Below are 26,827 nucleotides of genomic sequence, written 5' to 3' on the forward strand. Positions count from 1 at the left end.
TTTAAGTGTTTGTATCACACATCTCACTTCTCTCCTCCAAGCTCTACATATTGAGATCCTTTAGTCTTTCCTGATCATTTTTATCATGCAAATCGATTACAAATGTTATTAGCCCTCCTCTGAACTCTCTCCTAAATGTCAATATCCTTACAGAGATATGGTTTCCAGAACTGTACCTAATACTTTAGGTGATGTCTAACCAGAGATCTGTAAAGTAACATAATTATTTCAGGAGATTAATCTTCAGAGAACCCATGTGTTGTATTTTTAGGTTTCTATGGCAGATCCTTCTAAAAAGATGCACTCCAAATATAGAGGCAATCCATCACTATAACCCCCTCCCATTAAGTATGGATTTGTGAGCGTAATAATAAACACATTACAAATAATCTAGGTAGCCACCGGTTATAAAAAATATAAGAGCGACAATAAATTTCTATAATCTACCAATATATATTATAAATTTAGGTTTTAAGCCAACGTCTTGTTAGTACATACTTTTCTGCTGGTGTTTACATTAAAGCTTGAATTGTGCGCTGCTATTTGTATAGAGCAAGGGTAAAAAATAGTCATTAACTGTTCTCAAACACATCATTCATATCCAGACACATTGTATGTAATTCAGTAGAACAGCCTGTCTGAATTTTAACAGACTAGAATCCCAGACATTGTTTTTCCAAAGGCAGTATAATTTATTCCTGGGACAATTTCAGCAGTAAATATCTAACCGACAGACGATATAGTAGATAGCAGGAACAACATTCACAGTTTAATTCTCTCCCATACCTACAGTTCAATCAGTGCTAAGTTTGCTAACAGACTATTGGCATTGCTGGCTGTAGTACATGGCTACATATACAAAAATACAGTGTATCATTTAATGCCAGGGACATGTTGTGGCAGATTTGTTATTCCGGCATATTTCTTTAGTAATTTGAATTCAAGAAGAAAATATTCATAACAGCTTTTCAGTTTTATTTTGGCATTATGCGAAGTCACATTTCAACATTTCATTTGCAGAGAATATCCTCATAATGATAATTCACTTTGTGTTAGACTGGTAGAATTTTAAAGATCTGCTTTTTGGCTTTTCGTTGTATATTTTGGAGCCAACCCTTTTATAAGCTCCACAAAATCTGTTTTCTCTATGCAGGCTCTGCATACTTCTCCCCAGCTGTCCAGTATCTTCCTGAGATCTGCCACCTTCATCTTAGCCAAGTCCACCGATTCCAGGTCTAATTCCTTCTCTGTGAACAATAGAACAGGTGTAAACCATCAGAATTTAGAGGACAGTAACCTTAGTATAATATAAGGACAGATGTGTGTACTATAAAAATTATATGTATTTTAAAAATCACTGTTTTGAGCATTGATGTATATACAGATGCACATTTTAGATCACCCTTGAGAAAGACTCTTTAGTCGAAACATTGGCGGTCTCTTGGGCTGTTTCCGCTCTTCTGCCACACTCATATGCTATCTATATTTGATGTAAGTGTCTTTACTTTTTGTAATGTTTGATCTATTTACTGTGAATAAAACAATATTTTCACAGCATTTATACTAGTTGTGCTTTTTGGGGGTTTTTTTCTTTCTTTTTTTGTGTGCAGCCCCCTTTCCTATACTTTATTTTGTTTGTTACAGAATCACTCACCTAGCTAGCATATCTAATCCACTAGTGCAATCACTACGTACATACTAAAAAAACTATAAATTCTATTTAATGACACGTTTTTCAGACAAAATTATTAGGGGTTTGGTCACACTACTTTTTTTTCAAGGGGCAGAAAAGAACATCTGATTGCTGATGGACAAAATACAAATAGGACCCCTATTTGTGTAAACCATATAGTATACCGGCCATACTGTCAGTGGCTATATAAGCATCAATGTGCAGTAGAGGGACAGAGATTTTGTTAAAGAAAGGTTCTAGGAGGAATGCTTTATCCTGCAGATGTGCCTACTATCTGTGGTAATAGCACACACATGTATTACAAGTCATATTGTCCCAATTGTAGATCACATATTTATCCAAAATGTAAAATCTGTAAAAGTATTGTACAGTTTACCACTATAACAATTTAGCCATGTTTAGAGGCCCATTTCCATCTCTCTGTTCAATGAAATATTATTTTACATTTAAAGAGGCACCTAATACCTAATCTTGATATAATGAGGATTAAGAAATTACATATTTTTGGGATTACCATAGCAGTTTCTCAAATAGAAAATGTTTGAAGTAAAAACAAATTCCATAGTTTATTAAAAATGTTGTCACACAGCTTCTCCCATTTTCATTACAAATTAGGAAGCCATATCAAATTAGACAAGTAGACAAGCTTCTGGTATTAAGTGGTTCCTATTTGTTTAAGATCAGTTTTCTCAACTGAATAATTATCGCTACGTGGAAACCCTTTTGTTAAAGGAGTGTTTATTTGGTTTCCTCCCCGCTCCTGTTACTCCTTTCTTAACACTAATATAATGACAATTCACTTTGATCCTGGTAAAAGGTGTCACATTGAGATTTAGGTTAATCCCAAGATTAAAACAATTTTAAGATTTCTTTTGCCTGTACTGCAAGCAGCAGTTTACCATTGTACTCAGCATGGTCCTTAATGAACCCACCAAGATAACCTGAATTATATTTGGTTTCAATTTAGGAATCTTAATGAGACAATATGTCCGATGACAAATCAAATACAGTATTGGCTCGAATATAGGCCGCACTTTTTCCCCCCACTTTAAGTCTTTAAAGTGGGGGTGCGGCCTATATTCGGGGTCTAGAGCCGGACAGGGTTAGGATACAGATCCCCCGCAGCGGTGCAGGGGACCCGTAGCCTACTCTCTGATACGCTCAGACAGCCTCCCCTGCCAGCACTTTCCATGGGGGGGGTGCCGGCACGGGAGGTTGTCTAAGTGCATCGTGCGGATGGTCACTGGCTGCGGAGGTTGTTTACCCGCATCGCCGCAGCAGGTCACCGTCCGCACGCTGCGTTTTACCTCTGCCCCCAAGACTTACCAGAGCAGACTCCCAGGTGTCTTGCGGGGCCGGTGGGGGACATCTACGCAATACGCGTATACAACTTCCGGTGCCGGCACATCAGCAGAGTGCCGGCACCGGAAGTTGTATACGCGTATTGCGTAGATGTCCCCCGCCGGCCCCGCAAGACACCCGGGAGTCTCCTCTGGTAAGTCGGGGGGGCAGAGTGGCAGCATATCTCGGGGGGGGGAGGACAGTGGCAGCATATCTCGGGGGGGGGACAGTGGCAGCATATCTCGGGGGGAGGACAGTGGCAGCATATCTCGGGGGGGAGACAGAGTGGCAGCATATCTCGGGGGGGAGGACAGTGGCAGCATATCTCGGGGGGAGGGAGGACAGTGGCAGCATATCTCGGGGGGGAGGACAGTGGCAGCATATCTCGGGGGGGAGGACAGTGGCAGCATATCTCGGGGGGGGGAGAGACAGAGTGGCAGCATGTTTTTTTGGTGCTTTTTTAAAGAAAAAAACTTTTTCTTTAAAAAAGCACCAAACTTTTAGGGTGCGGCCTATATACGGGGGCGGCCTATATCCGAGTCAATACGGTATTAGCCTGAATTTACTCCAACCTGAGCCAGAAAAAGACTGATACAATGTTGGGTTCCCTGTGTGTTCCTAAATGATCCTTTGATTGCCTATATCGTTGCATTCATGAAGGCACGTCAGACAATCATAAATGTGCCCATAGCCACAGAAAACACGTACCCATCTGTAAAACATTCGGTTGTAAATCATCCCAAATTACAAAAAGTGACGTGATAATTGCTATGAGTTTTTCTGGGGTTGTATCATATTTGTAGGTCTTGTGTTTATTACCAGGTACAGTATGTGCTCTCTATACCAATTGTCACTGTGCTTGCATTTTGTGCCAGTCCATTATAATGTGGCTGTTGTTTGCTCACACGTACCATATTTTAGTTCACAGATTTGAATGTCTATCTTCCGTAGTTTCTCACAGATTTTTTCAACAGGCACATGTGCGCTCATGGGACGCGTAACTTCACTCAGGATCTTCGTAGCAGCATCATCTGTAGCTCCTAAATAATAACACTTAGAAATAGTTTGAATTACAAAAAAATGCAATACTAACTTGAAAATACTGTATCAACCCTATCCTCCCTATATGTCATCCCACATATTCCCACTAGAGATCTAGGTGATGATGGTAGAAAACAGCAGTGACAGTTGTAGATGTAGCTTCATATGGACTCTAGAAGAACCTACAATTTGCATGGGAACAAATCTATTTAAAGGGTATGAGCAATGATACTGCAATCAAAGTTTTGGGTGCTACATATGTGACACCCAAGTTTCTCAAAGCTGCTCAAGTTTCATGTTGAGGATTAATGAGGGATTAGTGAGGGAGAAGACAACTTTCACTGTTGCTTTGTTGCTGCCAATGTGATCTAAATAACACCAGCTAAATGCTATTTTAGGGGTAATTGTGACTTATATTTTGCAGATTTTGCTAATTATGAGATTAATATTTTACATTAATCATTACACACAAATTGTATTGTGAGTGTGCAAGCTTTCTGTTTTCCCTCATGTGGAATGGAACGTATCATTGTTTGGTTTCATATTTGCTTTCTTAACGTATACTTTTGTATGCTGGAGAGGTGGGTTTTGTTTTGGAAAGCAAATACTTACACTCTTCACTTTTGTTCCTCGCTAATGCTATTCTACATTTATATACGTGTCTTGAACATTAATACTAGCCCCTCTGGAACAACCGTTAAAGTTTTGGCTCGTGTTACAATACCACAATGCCTGCAGATAACTGTAAATTGGAGCTGTCATGGGGAATGACTATGTTGGAGGGTTACCATGACATCTTGCATGAATAGCAGAAAAAAACCCTTTTCTAAATGGGCATCTTATAGAGACAAAGAGGGGGGAAAACTTAAATGTCTTTATGTTTTGAACAAGGGACTGTAACATAGAGAGATCCCCACAAATTATTAGACTTTTGTTTCATGTAAGTTTTATGGGTTTTATACCTGTTTGCTTTAAGGCTTGATTATAAAAGTTTTGTATGTATTTTTTGTATTTCCTCTGTAATTTTATTTTTGTAAGCACTGTGACCATTCTTGCTCAGATTTCTGTTAATTTTGAACCCATAGCTTTTATGGATAGTCAGAGTTATCACTTTACTGTTATTCTACTTTGGAAGTTTGACTAATTAGTTTTTTTATAGAGGGGGTTACCAAAGCTCTTCTGGGTGGCGGTGAATACAGTTTTGGAGTTGTGGCATGAACAAGTTTGGGGTTAAGGCGTTGTGGCCCTGTGCCCTACAGAGAGAGCAGCGAGTGGGCCTGCAGGCTGTTTTTTCATTAACACTTTCACACCCTTGTTCCCCCTTAACTATGCAATGAGAGCCAGCAGGCAGGTGGTGGTTCTTGCTGCTATGCTTGGGGCCTTTGTGACAGGAGCGCCGAACTACATCTCATTTTGACCTCCTCTAAGGCCACTAACAACTCCTGATCAGTGCTGCGGAATATAATTGTGCTGTATGTATCAATACATCTGTAAAAGTTTCCTACTGAGCAGCTTACGTTTGTAGGACATGACTCTGGCAATAATAGCATGGTCCAAAATGTCCCCTTCAGCATACTAAAACATTTTGAACATTGCTATGCTTCCAACTATGTGGGAACAATTTGGGAAAGGCCCTTTTCTATTCCAGCATGACTGCCTCAGTGTACAAAGCAAGGCCCATAAAGACATAGTTGGATGAGTTTGGTGTGGAAGAACTTGACTGGTCCACACAGAGCCCTGACCTTAACTCCATCGAATACCTTTGAGATGAACTGGAATGGTAGATTGCGAGCCAGACCTTCTCATCTAACAAATGAGAAAAATTCCAGAAAAGTGGAAACTGTTATAACTGCGAAGGATGAACCAACTATATTTTAATGTCTATGTATTTAGAATGTGATGTCATAAAAGTCCCGGTTGGTGTAATGGCCAGGTGTCCCAATACTTTTGTCCATATAGTGTATTTCATTAAGCTTAAAGGTGTGCATCTATACATGATATAAGTTCCACGGTGGAGTTTATAATATTTCTAGTTTTTTTATTACCAGGAAGCTTACACAAATATCAAAACATTATTGTCCTTGCACAGGCCCATCATCTTTGGGTGGAGGATAATTTACGCTGGAATATTACCTGTGTACATAGCAATTAAATGTCTCTACCAATGTTGTTTGAGGAATTGCTGTTTAAAAAATATTAAAATTACGTTGTAAAAAAGCAGCTACTAGGCAGATATACTAATAAAAAGCTGCCTGGTTATTTTCCAAACCTTTTATTAGTTTTATATGTAGAATTGTAGTACTGTCCATCAGTATATTCAGGGGGGGGGGGATTATATTAGTTTACTCCATGTCATCTTCTTTATCCTTCTTATTTTATGAGCCTGCATATAAGTGTTAGCTCTTCAAATAAAGGCTTGGTTGTGGAAAAGAACAAAGTAAATATCATAAACCATAAATATATCACATATGAATCAGATATTACTGAGTTTCTTTCAGCAATAAGGGTATACAAGCCAATGGTTTCACAAAATTCATTCTTGCATTTTTTGTTTAGATTTGCATTGATACAAGGAGAACCAGTGAGTTTACTTCACATGTCATAAGGCAGCTGGGTTGTGCACCACTGTATGATGTCACAACTGCGGTAAAATATGGTGACACTGTATGGAAAGTCTTTCTGGAACAACCCTGCATGTCGGTATTATTCAGTTGTCTACTGGTGTTATATCATATTAACTACAAAGCAACTAAAGCCCTCGAGTTAGTGATAGGTTGTAAACACAGACTCTAAAAGAAACAGCACTTGTTTATGATTGAAATATAGAAATGTGTAATAACCCCCAAACAAAAACCACTGTGGGCTAATTTCTTGAATTTTAAACATCTCTCATGTGCTAATATACACTATTTTATATTGGTTTTGGGTTATGTCCTCATTTCCCACTAAATACTAGTGCTCGTCATTTTCTCTTTTAGGCAGGAGTTATAACTAGCTGGAGTTACTGCAGCTGTAATCTAAGCTGAGAAGCAGATGTGACTAGTGGAAAATTTAAAAAGATAAACTATTTATGGGATCCGTTAATCATTCCCCTTTTTCCTAAAAGAAGGAGAAGCAAGGCTTTGGTCAAAACTCAGAATACTGAATTAACTGTTAATACTCAATGGAGAAATACATTGGAACATCCAGGGAAAGACCTAGATAGAAATTACAGGTGCTCTACCAAGATTACAGTAGGACCCCGATATAGGGTTGCTACCTTTTACTGCACCATTTTCCAGAACACTTTGAGAGACAGTGCTTAGGAGGGTGGCAGCAGTGTGTCCATGGGCTTTTCAGGAAGGTAGAAGGGGATAGAATAGAAGAGACAAGAGAAAGGAGAGAACGGAGAAATTAAAGAGGGGGATAAGTGGAAGGGTGGGAAAAGGAGAGGCGAGAGAGAGAGGGGAGAGAGAGAGAGGGGAGGGAGGGAGAGAGAGTTATAGGAGAGGGCTTTCATTTTTCCCTAGTGGAATACGGACTTATGCACCCACCACCCTAGCAACTCCGAGAACATAAATAGATAAATCCAGGACCCAGGACTTACCGTTTTATCATAGACTATTCAGGTAGGTGTCCTGCAGGTAGCTCCCTAGCAAATGTGGAACTACAACACCCATTGTCTTTAACCATAATATACATAAACAAATAGGGGGGGGGGGGGTCATGGAAGTTGAACTTTCAACAATATCTACAAAGCCAAAAGGTTGGTGAGGCCAAAGTAAGTTCCCCTAACAGGTGTAGTAACAATTTTATCCCTGTATATATATTTTAAACCACATATATTAAGACAGACTTACACAAATGCAGACATATCAATTCATACCAGACGGTTTTCTTTTCCCGTAGACTCTGTGCAGGCGTTAATTAATTCTCTCTCTATGGAAGCTGGTGTAAACCCAATATTTTGTCCTAGTAACGAGTTATAAAATCTCCCCAAATATTCTTTGCAAACTGAGGAAAACAAAATTAATGTTGAAAATATATTTTCACTTTCAAGAAACAAAATATATTTTAGGTTTTTGATCAAATGCAACAAATGATTTAACCAGCAGTTTAATGCAACATTTTTATTGTTTGAGAAAACTTGGGTACAAGACAAAAGCACTGCCTTATCATATCAGGGTTAGTGAAGATTAAGAACGTGCAAAATATGCTTTTTGCAAAGGCGTTTAATTACTAAAGAGGGAGTTAAAGGGAGAGTGGAACAGATTCAAGTGTCCTAACTTGAAGAAAGTTCAAATCCCCAATAAACTAACCAAAAATTGATCACCAAGAATAAGCAATCAGACTCTATTTTCTGTCTACATTCAGTGAAAAGCAAAAACTATCAGATTGTGATACATGCTAAGTAGAAAATAGTCTGTGGAAATAAATATTTTATAGGGAAAAGTTTCCATATGTAAATTGGCCTCTGTAGCCAAAAAGCTATTTTATGTTTCTTTGTACTGTTCTATTGCCACTATACATTCTGTGGTTAAACTAGTATTGCTAGTATTACTGTTTGTTGGGGCATATTTCCAAAAATAATAAAATTAAGTCATTTTCTTAAAAGCTTCCACAGCCATAATTAAGCTCTGGCACTCCTTAACTAACTAAAACACTAACTAAAACTAAAACACATCCATGATAACACACACACACTCACTCTTATACCAAACTCACTCAAATCTACGCTTACACATACATAAACACACATACTCTCCCTCTCCCAGGCACCACTAACCCTGTGCTCACATCTGACACTTTAAGCAGCTACATACACACACAATATACACTCTTAACACCCTTTACCTCTTCCTCCCCTCTCTCCCATTGTCAGTGCATATGATCACACACTCATGCTAACACTTTGACACCATACATATACCATACAAAATATATATATTTATATATAAATACACACACACTCTCTCTCTCCCTTTCCTTCTCCTCTTCACCTCCCCCTCTACCCTCGTCACTGCAGCTCACACTGCTGTCCCTTGCTAGCTGTCTCTCATGTGGAGATAAGTCAGCGCAGCTTGCACTCTCTATGTGATCTACTGCACTGGTACCAGAGCACCTGGTTGCTGTGCACCCCTGAAAAAATCTTTCGTCTAACCATCTTACCCTCTAGTTTTAGTTTGTGACCCCTTTTTCTACCATTTATGATAATGATCTTTGTTGAGCAGAAAGCAACAAAAAACACTTTGCCAACGAATGCCATTTTCCACATCCACTGTGACAGATTGAAGAGTTGTAAAAAATATTTAAGGAAAAAAATATTTATGGCACCATGCAAAACATGTTGTTCTGGTCTTTATACGTTGCAGTAAATCAATTTCTATGTGTGTTTATGATTTGCTTTGACAATATGCCAGGATTCCCTGGCACCCTCAGAAAAACCTGGACGGCTAAACACACCTAGTGGCACATTACCACATTTCCACTCTTTCCTGACATAATGCCGCAGGACAGGATCTCACAAAATGTTATTTGTCCAGAAGCTAAAAAATGTACACTAGATTTTAGACTAACATCATATTTTATTTATTGTATGTGTATATGCAGCGTTGTATATGCAGCGTTGTATTTGCGTTTCATGCAGCCCTAGGCCCGATCTAAGGCAGTGCCCCCAGCAACCCTCTCCATGAGTCTTCACTGAATTCAAGGCGTGCTTTGACTTGGAGCGCTGGGATATAATGTTATAAAGCAGTCTATGAAGGCTGTGCTAGTAAATGGACTGGTTAAGATCATCAAAGATTTCCCTTGTAAATAGCCCATTGAATAACAGGGGGCCTGATCACCCAAGAGGCCTTGGCCTGGATACATTATTGTGTATACGCCCCAACACACACATTTATGTAGATCAATTGATATGTCAGCCTGCCTGTCCATCCATTGATAGTATACCAAGCCTAGGGGCTCCACGGCAAAATTCAAAACTCTTACTTACAGACTTTTTCTGTACTGACTATCATACTTTAAACTATCACTTGTTATGTCTCATAGCTTTTCACTTTTATGACTGTTTTATATTGTGCCTAATATTACTTATCCACTGTACACAATGTCTGTACATAAATGTATGCCCTGTACATTATGTTATGTGGCCTTAATTTTTTTCAGGTCGTTGGTTTGCAGCTCTTGATCTACTAATTTTGTAACATTATGCAAATGAATTCAATGAAATGACTGTAGATATTAAGATGTGGTTTATAAATAATCATCCTGCTTTGTGTAAAGCCAGTTAGTAATATGCTGTCATCATTCATTCGAGTTTATAAATGAGCCTCAACATATTAAAGGGACAGCTTTATGTATGTGACACCCTCATCAAAGAAGAATGCATATTAAAGTACTTTATGAGTTTTTTTATATGCATTCTTTAAAAGCCGCAGCTCCCCTCCTCGTTGATGGTTTGACGATTATTATCACTGAGTTGGTGCTTGAAGCAGCCAATCATTGTCAGGAAAAGCACCAATAAAACCAATGGGAGGGCTTTCTACGATTTCCACGTCTCCCCTGCAACATTCCCCGAGCCACTGCTGGAAGTATATCATGTGTCAAGAAAAATACTAGTCACCTATGTTCAAACAAAAATTTCAACAGTGACATACTGGTGAGTAAAGCACCAACTGAGCTGCTCAGATGCCATTATATCAGAGTCATCTCCAGACTGTTGTAAGTCAATAAGAATCAGCCCATTCAGATGCTGGTGTAAAGCAATAAAACTCAGGGAACACCCTGTGAGTTCATTGGTTACTGCTACCAAAATGGTGAAGGGTTTGCGGATAAAAATCAGGAAGGATACCAATATCTATATCTTTAAGGAGAAAATTGAGTGAACTCAGTGAGGGAACTTAAATGTACATGGGAAAGCCATCATGAATATAAGAAATAACCAAGAACCAATTAAGGTCTGAGTCTTTACAGCAGGACAAAGCGGCACACTGGATGGGTGGAATGTTTCCTATTTGCTATCAAATCTTTTTTTGCCTGTGACCATGCCCCGAAGGGCCACTTGCTGAGTGCGCTCCAGTGGCAGATCGGGTGCTGCTGTGCGTGGAGAGCGGCTGGATATGCCACACACTACGCAAGCTTAAAAGCATATATAGAGGCATGGGAGCCAGTGATGTCACCAGGCAGCCTTCCAGCATCAGGGTCGCCCTACCAGTTCGGCACAGCATGTGACATTTTTTGAGAGGTTAAACCCTGGAGGTTAAACAGATTGCTACATAGTCCACACGATATCTGTTTAAAATGCAATATCGCCACCTATTGGTGGTTATTAAAAAAAAAATCAAGCATTGACAAGAGAAATTATGTAAAGATATATATGGTGTCAGGAGGAAGTAGGCGAGTAGCTGAACGAGCAGTATCTCGATGATGGATCAGTAGTATAGTCTGGCATAGTATAAGACCTGGGGCAGCCAGACCAGGACAACGGGCAGATGGCCCTATAGGGTGGGTGATCAGGCTCCTCAATGCGCTGGTGCTCAATGGGCAAGGTATGAGGGGGATCCCTAATCTTCCCATCTGGCCTGTTTACACTATGGAAGTTAGCCAATAAATGAATCATCTTAACCAAATCTGCTTTTTTTTTTCTATGGCTAACACGGTACAACTCTATACCTCAGTAACGGCTACATAAATAGCATATAACCAAGCGGTGTCTTTCATCGCAGTTGATACCTTCTATTGGTCCAACACAACATGACAGGTAGCACCACATAGGCGTCCTACAGGCAGACTTGTGCCTCCACCCCTATGAAAGACTGTGAATGAAACAGGAATCTTGTTTCAAACCTCCTCAAAGAAACAGAAAAAGGGGTTTGCTTAAATGGGAATTTTCCAGGATATTTGTGAATGCCGCTCAACTGAAATATGCCACAAGACGACTAAGCGGGAGCTGCAATTGAAGTCTAAGCTTAGTCCTCAATCAGCTTTACAGATTGCTCCCTGTGATCCTAACAGTCATCAAAAGCAGGAAAATGCCCCCAAATTGTGACTTTCCTAATAAAAACAGGACAGTTGTGAGGCATGCTCCTTAAAGATGAAGACATTATTTATAAACTTTCATCACAGCAAAGTAATCAAATACAGAAAAAGACTTTTACAAAAACTTTATTTCATGCAAAAAAACATGTAAAGGTATCAAGCACATTCACACACAGCAATATTTGTAAACAGCTATTAACTCATCAAGCTGGTTTAGACACAAAGCAACACAGCATGCAGAACTGCTTCGATATTTAACACTCCATAGCCACTGTATTGTGCGAGTGTGTAAATGTCTTGCTGGAAAGGAGCATTCTTCTGGTAGAATGAACGAAAGAACAGAGCGGCCTAGTAAACTAAGCACTAATGACATATTATAATGCAAGGCCGGAGAGACACAAACAACACGTTCCTCATGCGCTTCCCGGTGCTGGCACGGTCCTCGTCCTCCTAGCTGCATACAGTAACTTCCCGGCCAAGCTCCTTCCGCACAAGTGCGCTAAGTGCAGGCAGGCCGAGAGCCACACTACCCTCACCTTCACAATCGGCACGGGAAGCAGAAGTCGCCGGGAATGCGCTACACAAACCCAGAACCAGCACGGTCAACACGCTCCTCATTTTCAACACGAATATCAAACCTCTCCACACCACAGCGGCCTGCACTATTTTAGTCACAGAGCTCTAAACACTCCCACCATTACTTGGGTACGGGAGACATTTTATTGGCGTCTCAATGTACATGAATCTCTTAAGAAACGGACGGGGCTCTGGTATGGACCTAGTGGTAAAACTCACGGAGCAAAACCTCTTGTGCGCTCCACTGGTATGATGAGTTTAGATCTCTCAATGCAAATGTCCCCTCCCCCTGAAGCACTGCCGATTGGTTAACTTGGAGGAGGCCGGTCAAGGTCCTGCCGCGCATTACGTTTTCTGACTGGCTATACCGTCTCACCATTCTATTACCACATTGGCTGTTTAGGTGTTTCTCTTCTGGCAGCTACCGGCATGGCGGCGATCGGTGTGCACTTGGGGTGCACGTGTGCCTGTGTGGCAGTTTATAAGGTAAAGGGAATAGGGGCTGTGCTTAACATGTGTCGTCTGACGCATGTATTAGAATTACCAAATAATAGTTCATTGAAATAAATACTATGACGTATATGCGCCCCCATCTATTCATTTGATTGTTCAGGGAGCAAACAAATAAAAAAGACTTGTCACAGTTCATTGGGTGTTTATGCACTAGGCATTGCGTTTACCTGTATAGCGCCTGCAGATTCCGTGGCGCTGTTACAAAAAGAGGCAGTAAACGTAACTTAAAATCACACACAATAACTAACTGGTACAAAAGCTGAGGAGGGCCCTGCTCCTGCCAGCCTGAACAGTAGGAGAGGACTGCTGGGAAGAGTTGGTTGAGTCAGGATGAGCTGTAGAGGTCGCTGGTCCTTCAGATGGCTTAGACAGGATGCTGGCTGAGTTGTTAAGGGCTCTTTAGGTCTGGAGTTTGAATTTGATTCTGGAGGGTATGCGGTGCCAATGCAGCGACTGGCACAGTGGATGGCAAAGGAAGATTAGTCTAGCTGCAGTGTTGAGGATGGATAGGAGTGATGGAAGAGGGGGTATTAGTTAGGGATCTGCAGGATGAAGGGTAACTATTACCGCAGAGTATCTGATGCACCCATTCAATCATTATTTCACTGTGTGGGTAATATCATATGGTTGATATGCCTGTGTGTGTGTATTCAAATATGAAAGTCATTTTGTTAACTGTATTCCGCCAGTAACAACAATATTGACTCTGGGGGTTAAATAAACCAAAACCATCTGAAAACTAATAATAATAATAATAATAGTTGTGTAATGTCAGTGGTAATGCTTTGAATGATAGAATTTGCACTCTTTTTGAGTTACAAAAAGCATTGGCCTGTCTAGTCTTGCTGTAAAATCTTGCCTGGTCTTGTGTCTAATGTTCCTTATGTCTATCCCATTCATGTTTTAAATTCCCTTACTATATTAACCTCTCATAGAATTTGATGGCAGGGAAGAACCATTGGCCCATCTTGTCTGCCCGTTTTTCCTGTAAAGACTCAGACCGTAACCAGTCCTTGGTCTTGTTTTAGATTCAGGATAGCTCTTTGCCTACCCCATGCAAAGGTTTAACCCCTTTGACACAGGACACTGTTTGTGTACTGTTGGCACCCTACACTGAAGATCGACATCAGGCTCATTAGACAGCCTAGGGTCTCCCCAGTAGGAAACAGCATCACTAGTTCTCTTACTGTAATGGCCTTTACCACTTCTGATGGGAGGCTGTTCCATTTATCTTCCATCCCTACTTATGTTGTTGTTGCAATATTTAGGTTGATTGTCATATGTCTTGTGCGTCTATACATTTACACATCTTTATTAAGGTATACATATAGTTAGAGCTGAATTGTAACAGCTGGTCGGCATTTGCTCCAATAATAGCTACCCAGCTCTAGCTTGATTGCAGGAATGGATTTATAGGAAGTAAAAAGGCAACCCATTCAGGAGATTGGAGTTACACTTTTATTGTAACAGTGCGTATTACGCAGCTGGCCCCAGGTCATTGGGAAACTACAACTCCCAGGATGCTTAGCAGACATCTGAAAATAACAGATGTCTGCTAAGCATCCTGGGAGGTGTAGTTCCACAGTGACCTGGGGCTACATTGCGTAATACAGCACTGTTTATGTGGAGCACAGAGTTGTGGCTGCTTATTTGTCGGCAAACATGTTTGTTGCCGAGTCCTGAATGTTAAACATGTCCAGCTGTAACTTTTTATGTAATACTCCTGTACAATAATTCTGTATATTCTTCTACATTCCTGATTGTGTGTATATCTCATAATATATGAATTGTGAATCAAAACTCTTTCATCTTGTGTATCAAATGGTAGAGGTGCGGCAGACTGATCGCTGTGGAAATCGGCTTCGCTCCTGAGTCTTATATTCAGTAAAGTCTTCTAGAATGTATGGCCAACGGGAAAATGACACTGCTGTGATGTCTGGGTTGTTCTTTACAGGATGGCCGTGCAGATGTGGTCGCCAATGACGCAGGAGACAGAGTTACACCCGCTGTCGTTGGATATTTGGACAAAGAAGTGGTACAGTTGACTTTCGCAGTTTTAATACATAATGGGGCTTGCATATGTCTTGTCTTTAAAGCTGGAACCTTATCCTCATTTTGTGTATAATTTTTTTTTCAGCTTGTCGGCTTAGCAGCCAAACAGAGCCGAGTTCGAAATGCGACAAACACGATTGTGAAAGTGAAGCAGATTCTAGGGAGAAGGTAAAAGGCAACAATATAAAACCTGCTGTGTTGTTGGTATACTCAATATTTGGTAAATTAAGTTGATGTTGTTTTTTCTGATCACACAATAACCTTTTATATTGTACTAAACTAATCATTCTTAATCAACGTGACTCTCGCAATGGTTTTGTCGTTATAATTCATTTGTACTGCTTAGCAGGAATTAGCTGTTGTAGTATGTAGTGCAGAACAAGTTGTGATGTTGAACTCATAGTCCATAAATGGCATATAAACTCATTTTGCAACTTGCCAAAAAGAGAGAAAAATATTTAAAATATCACTAAAGCCATTTCATATGCAAGAAGGCTGCCCCAAGCTGATTTTATTTGTGTGTGTGTGTGTATATATATATATATATATATATATATATATATATATAATATATATAATATATATAATATATATATATATATATAATATATATATATACACAGCATGGTTGAACTTTATGGCCTCTTGTCTTATGTGTTATACTTCCTGATAGAAGCTACTGGTTATTTTGTGGCATTACCTTTAGTTGGCATAATCCTGATTTTGTAATGTCAAATGCAGAGTTGTAATAGTATCTGTATGCCTTACTGTTTGCAGCTATGACGATCCACAGGCCAAGAAACACGTCTCCGAAAGCAAGTGTACCGTAAGTACCTCGCACTGAGCCATATACAACCCAGTGTTCAGTGGCTTTTAAACTGCCTTTCCAATGTCAACAGACACCTCATTGTCTAAACAAAGCCATTGAATATTGCGTGAACAATTGGTACTGAGTCTTGATTTTAGAGCATATTTTGCCCAGTGTCAGTAAAACTTTTAAACATCAAGGCTACTTAACCATTTCAGGGCATGTTCTTTAATTGTGTGACCCAGCGTAAATGAAGAATAATTTAACCAATATACATTTTAAGCATTGTCTGGAAAGAGCCAAGGGCATTTCTCATCATGCTGCCTGCTTATCCAGTGTTGCTGGAACCCGTTAGCCTAGCATCATACCCATGCTTGTACACAGGTGACATGTCCAGCAGGTGTAGTTAAATGTACTCTTCTCAAGCTACGAAAATCCTGAAAATTAATATTTTTTATCAAATCTTGAAATTGTAATCAATAGTCCACAGATCTGCTCTGTGTGGATATAATGTAGTGACAAAAAGCTGAATAAAGAAGTGTGGGTACAGGGGTTAATATATTGAGGGATGGGGCAATCAAGACTAAAACTGAATGCAAAAAAGGACAGCCTATAAATCAATGAGTTGCATTTATTTTGGAGTAAAATTTAAAGGCAGGTGCAGTAAAAGGAGATGGAGGAATCCCGATCGCAGCACTGCCTACAGTGTTATTGAATCTGGTCACCTTTACTGAGTGAAATGCTTGTTGGGTCCATGATAGTAGAATCACTTTCTATTGACAGAACTGTCTCACAATTCAGTTTGGCTGTCACTTTTTATGTCAGTTCGCCATGTTTTTCTTATGTGATTACAGGTCGTTGAGAAGGGTGGGAAGCCCAGATATGAGATTGATATAGATGAATCTCTCAAGCTTGTTAGCCCAGAAGATGTCGCCAAGCTGATATTCAGTAAAATGAAAGGTACGGTTATTATTTCTGACTCTGGGGCTTTCTGTTCTCTATAATACATTTGGATCACAGATCTCATGTTCTCATTGACATCCAGAAACTGCACAGTCTGCTTTAGGATCAGACGTCAATCATGTGGTTATCACCGTTCCGTTTGACTTTGGAGCAAACCAGAAAAAGGCTCTGGGGTAAGATTGCCTTGTTTTCTCAGCTGAGCATAGAAAAATGATTTCTTTCTCTCAGTACAATATATATTTCAATGAATCCCCATGTTACAGACTGTAAGTACAACCCATAACTTCCTAGTATTCTTAATTTACCTTATTAGATACAACCTCCAGTTGGAGGTTTAAGCACAGTATATATGTTAAATGATATTAGTTAAGCCTGCCAGTTTCCTCTTCTGGCATTTTACTTTTAACAATATTATTATTATAAGAGTAATACAAAGCACGTTACTGCTGTTCTGTTTCAGGGAAGCAGCTGCTGCTGCAGGATTTAATATACTACGCATGGTTCATGAACCATCTGCTGCTCTCTTGGCATATGGGATTGGCCAAGATTCACCAGCTGGGAAAAGGTATCATATCTTTTTTTTTAAATAGTTTGTAAGTGAACTTACTATAAAGTTGTTACAACGTTTGTTCTGTGCGTTTGGGTTCTTTATATAGTTCGTATATGTGCAATGATGATTCATTTTTCTTGCACATATGATTATAAGACTGAATTATGCAAAAAAACTTTTTTTCAACTAATTTCCTTTTAAAGTTTGTTTAGATACTTTGGTTTCTGTAGTGAACTTTCTGTGAACATAATCCTTCTGGTTCTTCTCTTGCCAAAACATTTTTGGTTACGTTGCAGCAATGTTTTGGTCTACAAGCTTGGAGGAACATCGTTGTCTGTCACCATGATAGAAGTTAACAGTGGAATATATCGTGTTCTGGCTACAAAAACGTATGATGCTATTGGAGGCGTGTGTTTCACCGAAGCTTTAGCGCAGCACCTAGCATCCGAATTTCAGAGGTAAGCTGTTTTCAAATATTTTAATGATTGAGGGGAGTGCACTAGGAAGCGTTGTGGGAATGAATGAAAAAACTCATTGATTTTTGCTTCTTGAAAGATTACCTACCAACCCACATCTGACACTACAGTCAGTGAATGAGCCCTGAATGCTTGTTCACTGGTGGGTTGATGAAATAACTGGACCCTGGTTGAAACTTACATGTCTATAACTGGGTTTGGGCACCAACAACTGGGAATAGTGCTGTAAAAGCTCTTTAGTGTTTTGTTGTTTTTTTTTTGTTTTTTTTTTACAGAACCTATTGAACCATTTAAAGTGGATGACCAGGTCCACTGCAGATATACATTGTGTTAGCAAAATTGCCATCGCATGTGTGTCTATATATAAAGTTATACTTACCAAATAAATGCTGGGTCATTTCTCATATGGCTACTCAGGTATGGCACAGTACAGAGGATTGTGTCAGCCCACCCTTCAGCCATTTTTCCACTCGGTCATCCAGTACTTGACGGCATAAAGATAATAAGGGTATTTGTTAATGTTTAGCTAGCACAAATGAAAAGTCACACCTTTTGTCATGTTTCAATGATAAGAAAACAAAAGAATCCCAGCACAGGATTATATGTAATGGTGAGATACTCGCCTATTTATTGCATAGTGAGCAAGAACTGGAACTTTAGTGAAAGAAAGAAATGGGTTTACTACTTCAGATTATTATTTTTGTGTTTTCTACAAAACACAACACTTTATGTAGTTCTGAATTGCGCGTTTTTAAATGATCAACTTTTCTGGATACTTTTTCATGATGCAGACTTGTTTTAAAGGTGAGAAGAATCTGTTCATTGGTATACCAAAGGTCGAGTATGCCTGCTCAGTCCTGGGTATAAAGGAGGTTTGAAATAGCTGTAGGGCATTTATTGCTATTGTGCTTGCACTGTGCATCGGAACAGTTGTTTGTACATGGCCCTCAATCCTAAAGGAGGCGTCTGTATATGAGCACATTATGTCATGTGCGTAGGGGTCAAGAGAAGTAATTTCCGACATTAAGCAGGGCAGTGGTTTTCATTCACTTTACCAGCGTCTGTTCCTTCGTTTGCTAGGTCATACAAGCAGGATATTCGTGGAAATGCACGTGCCATGATGAAGCTAATGAACAGTGCTGATGCAGCGAAGCACTCCTTATCCACATTGGGAAGCGCCAACTGCTTTGTTGACTCTTTGTATGACGGCATGGACTTTGATTGCAATGTTTCTAGGTAAGCAGTTTGCCGCATACATAATTGTGTGAAATCTGTAACTTACTCTAGATATTTTATGCATGAGTATCGTTAAATGTAAATGATTCTTCTTTTTGTTGTTAGGGCGCGGTTTGAACTGATCTGCTCGTCACTATTTACTCAGTGTATTGACCCAATTAAACAGCTGTTGGACCAAGTTGGATTCAAGCCTACTGATGTCAATCAGGTAAAAATATAAAGTCTTTGGATATATTGATTTCCTCAGGCAGTTTATTAATGGCACACTTTTTATTAAAGATTACTGTTTTATTGCAGTACAATGGAGAATTAATTGGGAGATAACATTTTATGTTGTTGCCTACCTGTGATTTTTGTTTATGCTGTGTGCTACAGGTAGTGTTATGTGGCGGCTCTGCTCGGATCCCCAAGCTTCAGCAGATGATCAAAGATCTCTTCCCCGAGGTAGAGCTGCTGAACAGTATCCCACCAGATGAGGTCATTCCCATTGGGGCTGCCATAGAAGCCGGAATACTGCTTGGCAAGGATAACCTCTCCACTGACCTGGACACCATAACAATTGAGTGCTCTGCTACAGACATCTTTTTGAAGGTTTGTTATATGTGCTGTCAAGTGAGACCATGCAGCCAGGAGCTCCCCAATACGGTGTCCATATGATGACCATGGACATTCCTACATGATTGAAAACTGTGTTGGGAAATCCTCGTGCAAGGAAATTTAAATATAACTGGAATTGTTGTCTCTGCATTTGGTGTCATCTTATCTTCAGGTCTTCCGGAGGAAATCCCTCCAAGCAAGCAAAAAAAAACATGAATGTTGTACTAAAAATAGGACCGAGTTAGCCCTAAATAATGCAGTAGATTATTTTTTGGTTTTAAATAATCATTACTAGCACCAGCACAGTACTGCTGACAGATGAAGCTCAACAGGGTTGACTGTCTGAATTAACCTGTCATTGTTAAAATAACATCCTAGTGTTGTTTGACCTGCCATTAATGTCTCTTCACAGGAAGCAGATGACTCTGGAGCTGAGAAATTCACTGTTTTGTTGCCGTCTGGTACCCCTCTACCTGCACGTAGACAACATTCCTTGCAAGCTCCTGGAAACATTTCCTCTGTATGCCTGGAATTGTACGAGTCTACGGCAGGCCGATCCGCTCTGTCAGAACAATGTAAATTTGCACAGGTGAATCAAAACATGAAATGGTTTGGACCTCAGGACCATAATACATTTATGAATTATTACCCTTTCAGTTGCATTGTTAAGGGGCACAGAAGTCCCTATTCTTTTAAACGTCCATTCAGGTGCAGTCTACATGCAAACCGGTATATAAACTTACGTGTTTGAGCGAGAAATTATTTTCCTCCACCTGTTACTGTTTCCACGTATCTTTTGGGCTGGAGCGTTCCTTTTGATACAGTTTTCTTTAACCCCTTGATGACAATTGCCGGTCCGGGCACGTCACGGAAAATCATGTCGTTAACGACAAATGACGTGCCAGGACCGTCATTTGTTAAAACGGGTAAAAAAAAATCGATCCGTCATCGATTTTTTTTTTTTTTTTTTTTTTTTTACCCAAACGGCGTTGCTGTAATGCCTCGACCTCGAGGCATTCAGCAACGCCATCATCGGAATCAGGGGCCATGTCTGGCCCCTCCCCGGGGCGTCAACATCCGCCATACAATGTATGGCGGCGGACGCCCGTTTTAAAAGCGTTTAGGAGGCGATCAACGATCACCTCCTAAACTTAACCCCTTGATGACAATTGCCGGTCCGGGCACGTCACGGAAATTCATGTCGATAACGACAAATGACGTGCCAGGACCGGCACGTCATTAAACGGGTGCAGAAAGCGATCTATTTTCGCTTTCTGCACCGAAACGGCGTTGCTGTAATGCCTCGACCTCGAGGCATTCAGCAACGCCATTATCGGCACAAAGGGGCCATCTCTGGCCCCTCCCCGGGGCGTCAACATCCGCCATACTTTGTATGGCGGCGGACGCCCGTTTTAAAAGCGTTTAGGAGGCGATCAACGATCGCCTCCTAAACTTAAATGGTGTCGCTGGAATGCCTCGATCAGGAGGCATCCAGCGACACCAAACACTTACCTTTGGATGGGCTGTGACCGCTCCGGAGAGCGGTCACAGACGCAGCTGCCGGTGATCTTCGCCATCTGCAAGATGGCGGCGGTCCGGGAAAATTCAATAAAGAAACAATAAAGTCTAAAAAGTTCGCTAGACGGTCTCCAGACCCTCTAGAGAACTCTGGCTCCACTTGCAGGTTGAATATAGGTACTGCATTCAACCATGCAAGTCAATGGAGCTCAGCTTTCTAATCACAGTGTGATTAGAAAAAATAAATTAAAAATAAAATAAAATTAATAATAATTAGAAAAAAAATAGTAAAAAAACAGTAAAATGTAAAAATAATTTCCCACTGATGTCACTATCAGGGGAACCTTCAAGTTGAAAAAAAAATGTTAAAAAAATAAAAAAAAAAGGCAAAAAAAAATATATATATATAAAAAATATATTTTTGTGAGCAAGTCCTAAAATTAGCATATTAGCTTAAAACAATTCTCGCATGGAAAGAGTTAAAATACTGGCATATTAAATGCCCATGGGGTGTCTACTTTTAAAAAATGTATGATTTGATGGGGTAAATTGAATTGGCCGGGTTCAACAAGGTCCCAATTAACACGGGGGGAAGGATGGCCACACATCTAATTTCCAATTAGAAAAATGCACACGTACCAAATGTGGCCTTTTAGTTCCCCCCAAAAATGACAAACCCATGCATGTGGGGTATCACTGTACTCAGGAGATGTTGCTGAACACATATTGGGGTGTCGTGTGACAGCGGCATATACCAGGAGCTGTAAATTCATACATAAAGTAGGTGTGTGTGGGAAAAATACACACACAAAAATACTACTGCAAACTTTAAAAAAATGCTGGTGGTAAAATGTGTGCATGCAAAGAGTTAAAATACCCTGGGGTGTCTAGTTTTCAAAAATATATGGTTTTGTTGGGCATACTGAAATGGCCCGGCTCAAAGATGTACCAAATAGGGCACGGGCAGTGGATCCCCAAATGCCAAAGTTCAACATTGAAAAATGTGCATGCCCCAAATGTGGCTCTTTTGCCCCCGAACAGCCAGGCAAAATCATTCATGTGGGGTATCAATGCGCTCAGGAGATGTTGCTGAACACATATTGGGGTGTTTTGTGATAGTGACATATACGAGAACTTTTTAATTCATACCTGAAGTAAAATGTGTGTGACAAAACAAATGGAAAAAAATGACTATCACAAAGTTTGACAAAGACTGGTGGTAGATATGGTGCATGGAAAGAGTTAAAATACTAGCATTTGAAATACCCTGGGGTGTCTAGTTTTCAAAAATATATAGCTTTATTGGGCACACTGAAATGGCCCGGCTCAAAGATGTACCAAATAGGGCATGGGCAGTGGATCCCCAAATGCCAAAGTGCAACATTGAAAAATGTGCATGCCCCAAATGTGGCCCTTTTGCCCCCAAACAGCCAGGCAAAATCATTCATGTGAGGTATCGCTGTACTCAGGAGATGTTGCTAAACACATATTGGGGTGTTTTTTGATAGTGACATATACCAGAACCTGTTTATTTATACCTAAAGTAAAATGTGTGTGAAAAAACAAATGCAAAAAAATTACTACCATAAAGTTTGACAAAGGCTGATGGTAGAATAAGTGCTTGGAAAGGGTTAAAATACCAGCATTTGGAATACCCTGGGCTGTCTAGTTTTCAAAAATATATGACTTGATGGGGTAAATTGCATTGGCCGGCTTCAAAGATACCCGAAATGGCACATGGGGGGAAGAATTACCAGATTTGGAAAAAATGGCTTTGAAATAGCAAAACGGTACCTGTACTTATTGCTCCATAACGTGCAGAAAAAAGCAAAAAAACATAAAAACATTGGGTATTTCTAAACTCAGGACAAATAGTAGAATCTATTTAGCAGGTTTTTTTATTACCTTTTATAGATGAGTAAAAGATTTTTCAACTAAAAGTTAGAAACAGTCATTTTTTTCTAAATTTTTCACCATATTTTATACTTTTTTTAATAGTAAATAATACGATACAATCAAAACAATGTCATCTAAAGAAAGCCCTTCTTGTCCTGAAAAAAACAATATCTAATGTGTGTGGGTTCAGTAAACGGGAAAGAAGAAAATTACAACTAAACACGAGCAGCGCAGAAATGTTAAAACGGCCATTGTCACGAAGGGTACAAAAAGTAAAATCAGCCTTTGTCACGAAGGGGTTAAAACATTTTTACATTCATGGTATGTTCCTCTTCGTGGAAGAAGGCTGTCACCTGAAATGTTTATATATTTTTAAAGAAAATACTTGTCACCGTGGGAATTGTCAGTCTCGCTGAGTGGGAGGTGGTGGAGTATGATGCTCGCGCAAAACTCCTTAGTGTGGCTGGAAATTGTGTGCTATTTATGTATGAAAGATGTTTTTTGGGGTGAAGGGGGGTGTGTTAGTGGTAGGTGGTCTCCAGGGGCTTACCAGAGGAGATGGTAGTGTACACCATACAAACAAGTAACTTGCATGTTCGACCGAGCTAGAGCAGCTTTAACAGGACTCTGGTGTTAACAGCATTGTCTTTTAAAAACGTGATGGGGTTTTTTTTGTTGTTTTTTATTTTTTTATTCTACCTGTATTGTCATTGTGTCTTCAGCATTTTTTATACCTTATGCATTGTGTCTAATTATCTTTACAGATTGTACTTAAAGACTTGCAAAAGAAAGCCAGTGGTGTTCATGACATAGTGACTGTACTTACAATGAAGAGGTAAAGTAATCACCATGACTGTTCCTTTAAAGTAAAATGGTTCTATTTGGCTTGTTTAATGAAAGGGACACATGCCTGAAAAGTAAAATGACCGCTCCCCAATGCCATATGCATTACAGTGATCACATGCTGGTAAGACTGTGTAAGTCAAATTGTCTTGTGGGCATAGCTAAGTAATTGTAGGAGACCTGATGCTATTAAGATGTGAGAAGCAGGCGTACATTTTACATCCACACAATACCACCTGTCTACATGCTGTCCCCACCAAATTAATGTGTGGCGCTCCCTATATCTACGAGTAACGGTGTGAGCTTTTTTCTGCTTTGTTTTTGTTCTTTTAGGGATGGATCCCTGCATATAACGTGCACTGATAAAGACACTGGGAAATCCGAAATGATCACTGTTCAAGAGACATCGTAGCAGAAGGTGTCACGCCAAGATAACACAGCACTAGCCAGTTCGTATAGATCCTTCCATATAACGTTTACATGGCAAGGCAAGCTTTCTTCTCGGGCTGCATGGCTAGAGCACATGTAAACTTGCTGGAAAGGACATGATTCGATCTGTTTAGGACGTATCAGACTGGGCTATGACAAGGCACATGGTGTTATATTACTGCGTTAAATGTAACCAATTGGCCGGGCAACTGCTGCTATGTGCTGTTTTTAGTTATTTTGTACCTAATAAGTTAACTGTTATATTAAAAACCAAAATCAGACTTGGAATATTTTCTGCATCATTGCGTCACCTAAACTGTATTAGTGTCTCATTTTTGTTCAGTGTCTTGCAAGTGATAGTTTAAGAGACTTCTGTTGCTTTGGCTAGTCTTGCATCTTATAAAATGTCATTTTAATTTGCATGCATTGACTTTGTTTCCTAAATAGTTAAAACAAATGGTTTATATCTTAGCTTTACCGTTAGTAGAATAACAAGTGTATGACTTCCCATTGTTTCAAGTGAGTTGTATTTCTAAAGAACCTGGATTGGCAACCCGCCCCTTAAAATGTGAAGAGCTTTCCGGTCCTCCAGTAATTTCATGACATGTATCCTAAATTAACCGTTGCTGGCATGTTTTTTTTTTCTTCTTCTTCTTTCTTCTAATTTTCCTGGAAGCACTTGGTTTAACGTAAAGGGACGATGTTAAATTAGGCTCGTTACCCAGGCCGTGAACCTAGGTGAGCTGCGGTTTAACAAAATCATCAGTCCTGTGACACTGGAATACATTGACCTGTAAACTGCGTGGTTAACGTAAAATAATTGGATCGAATAATACAGAAGAGTGTTTTTTTAATAACAGAAGATGGCCTCTAGAAATCACTTAGTATTGCTAAGCATTATGAAGGGCTAACTGTGTGCCTCTCTTGCAAGAAGTGGATAGTTGGACCTGCTTAATACCTTTTTTCCCTATTGTATTGCAACTGTGTTCCAAGCATTCAATTTAACAAATGAAACCACACTTTGTATTATAGTAGTAAAAAAATCACCTAAAAACAATTAAAGCATACAAAAAAGCCTACATGTTGTGTTAATGTTTTTCAAAACACCACATGTTGGAGTTATGGTAAAGATTCTACTTTGCTGTCATTCTGTTGAGGAAGGGTATGTCCCAGCATACAACTGACACCCCCTGGCCGATTATCAGAGCAAGACTGATCATCATAGGGCCCAAGTAGTTAACATTCTGTTTGTCCATTTGTAACTCAGACACTATAATAATCAGGAACACAAGGAATTTGGCTGGAGTGCAAATCGTTAAAGGTTAAGAAGAATGGAAGTTGATGTGAAACTTCAATGTTTACTTTGGCAAAGTACTGATTATAGTGTACAGCTGCTAACAGTCCCAACAGTGGGACGGTATTAAAAACTGCATAGAACACATTTTTTAGTAAATTATGTGATAAGAAATAATGGTATCTAAAGACAATATGTAGTATGTGTGGGTACAATAAATGATTGAGAAGGTCATTTCTCATGGGACACATTCTACATCTGTCGGTGATATGTAAATGCATATATTGTGCACTGGTGCCATGGAATCAGAGGGGTCCAGGGGCTATAGAACTTAAAAAGTAGCCTAAAAATAATGGAAATTGAATCAATCATTTTGATTTATATTTCCATTGGAGAGGGTTGGAAATGGAATGAAGTTCACCATAGTTGCCCCGAATTAATGAAACCAAAATGGAAAACTAGGTTTTATTTCCTTTTGTTTAAATAAATGCCCTTTATTTTTTCTTATATACAAGGTTGCTGCCTCTCTGTCAGCAGATTGCCGGCTTCACTCAACCCAAGAGGTCCAGCCCAAAGTACACCTTAAATGTGCGTAGTACTCAGGCCAACCCAACACCCGCTTACAGAAAGGGGCACAGAGAAGAATTGGTATTGGTGTAAATGGTTGGATAAGTGTGGAATTGTAAAGCTGGAAATAGCAGCCCAAGGGGGCAACTACTCCTCCCCACCCCCTTCTGTGCAGCAGAAAATTAGTATATGTGCTCTTGGGGATACGGGGGTCTTCAAATTTCACGTTTTCAGCCTGGTCTCTCTCGTCAGCAGAAGACCCTTTACTGGTTTTCTGCCGACTGATGGTAACAGTGTGTGCCTTATGGTTGGAGTCACTGCTGACACTCGCAGGAGGTTTACTTGAGGACAGGAGATTCTCCCATAGCTTTCCCTGTTGGCTGATTGCAATTAGTAGCAGTAACAGATCAGGATG

At 39.8% G+C, this 26,827-nt stretch overlaps 2 protein-coding genes across 3 annotated transcripts; one reads left to right on the forward strand and one right to left on the reverse strand.

The window, feature by feature from the left end:
- Positions 1–1,068: 1,068 nt before the first annotated feature.
- On the reverse strand, positions 1,069–12,712 carry CDNF (cerebral dopamine neurotrophic factor). Its single transcript, XM_089487111.1, has 4 exons — positions 12,631–12,712; positions 7,941–8,068; positions 3,946–4,087; positions 1,069–1,247 (listed from the first exon to the last, which is right to left on the reverse strand). The coding sequence occupies exons 1-4, from the start codon at positions 12,710–12,712 to the stop codon at positions 1,069–1,071; spliced, it is 531 nt and encodes a 176-aa protein (XP_089343237.1).
- A 387-nt stretch (positions 12,713–13,099) lies between these two features.
- On the forward strand, positions 13,100–24,534 carry LOC149298823 (heat shock 70 kDa protein 14-B). 2 transcript variants are annotated; one of them, XM_089487235.1, is made up of 14 exons: positions 13,100–13,156; positions 15,138–15,218; positions 15,321–15,403; positions 16,013–16,061; positions 16,898–17,003; positions 17,089–17,179; positions 17,467–17,571; positions 17,853–18,014; positions 19,113–19,268; positions 19,374–19,476; positions 19,644–19,863; positions 20,282–20,454; positions 24,044–24,114; positions 24,456–24,534. In XM_089487235.1, the coding sequence occupies exons 1-14, from the start codon at positions 13,100–13,102 to the stop codon at positions 24,532–24,534; spliced, it is 1,536 nt and encodes a 511-aa protein (XP_089343361.1). The 2 variants fall into 2 exon arrangements, with proteins under 2 accessions (XP_089343361.1, XP_089343360.1); XM_089487234.1 differs by having other exon boundaries at positions 19,644–19,859; positions 20,278–20,454.
- The last annotated feature ends 2,293 nt before the right edge of the window (positions 24,535–26,827 follow it).

This window comes from Sceloporus occidentalis, unplaced genomic scaffold (assembly GCF_023333645.1).
Source record: "Sceloporus occidentalis isolate IW3139 unplaced genomic scaffold, rSceOcc1.0.p SCAF_31, whole genome shotgun sequence".
NCBI classification, from domain to species: Eukaryota; Metazoa; Chordata; class Lepidosauria; order Squamata; family Phrynosomatidae; genus Sceloporus; species Sceloporus occidentalis.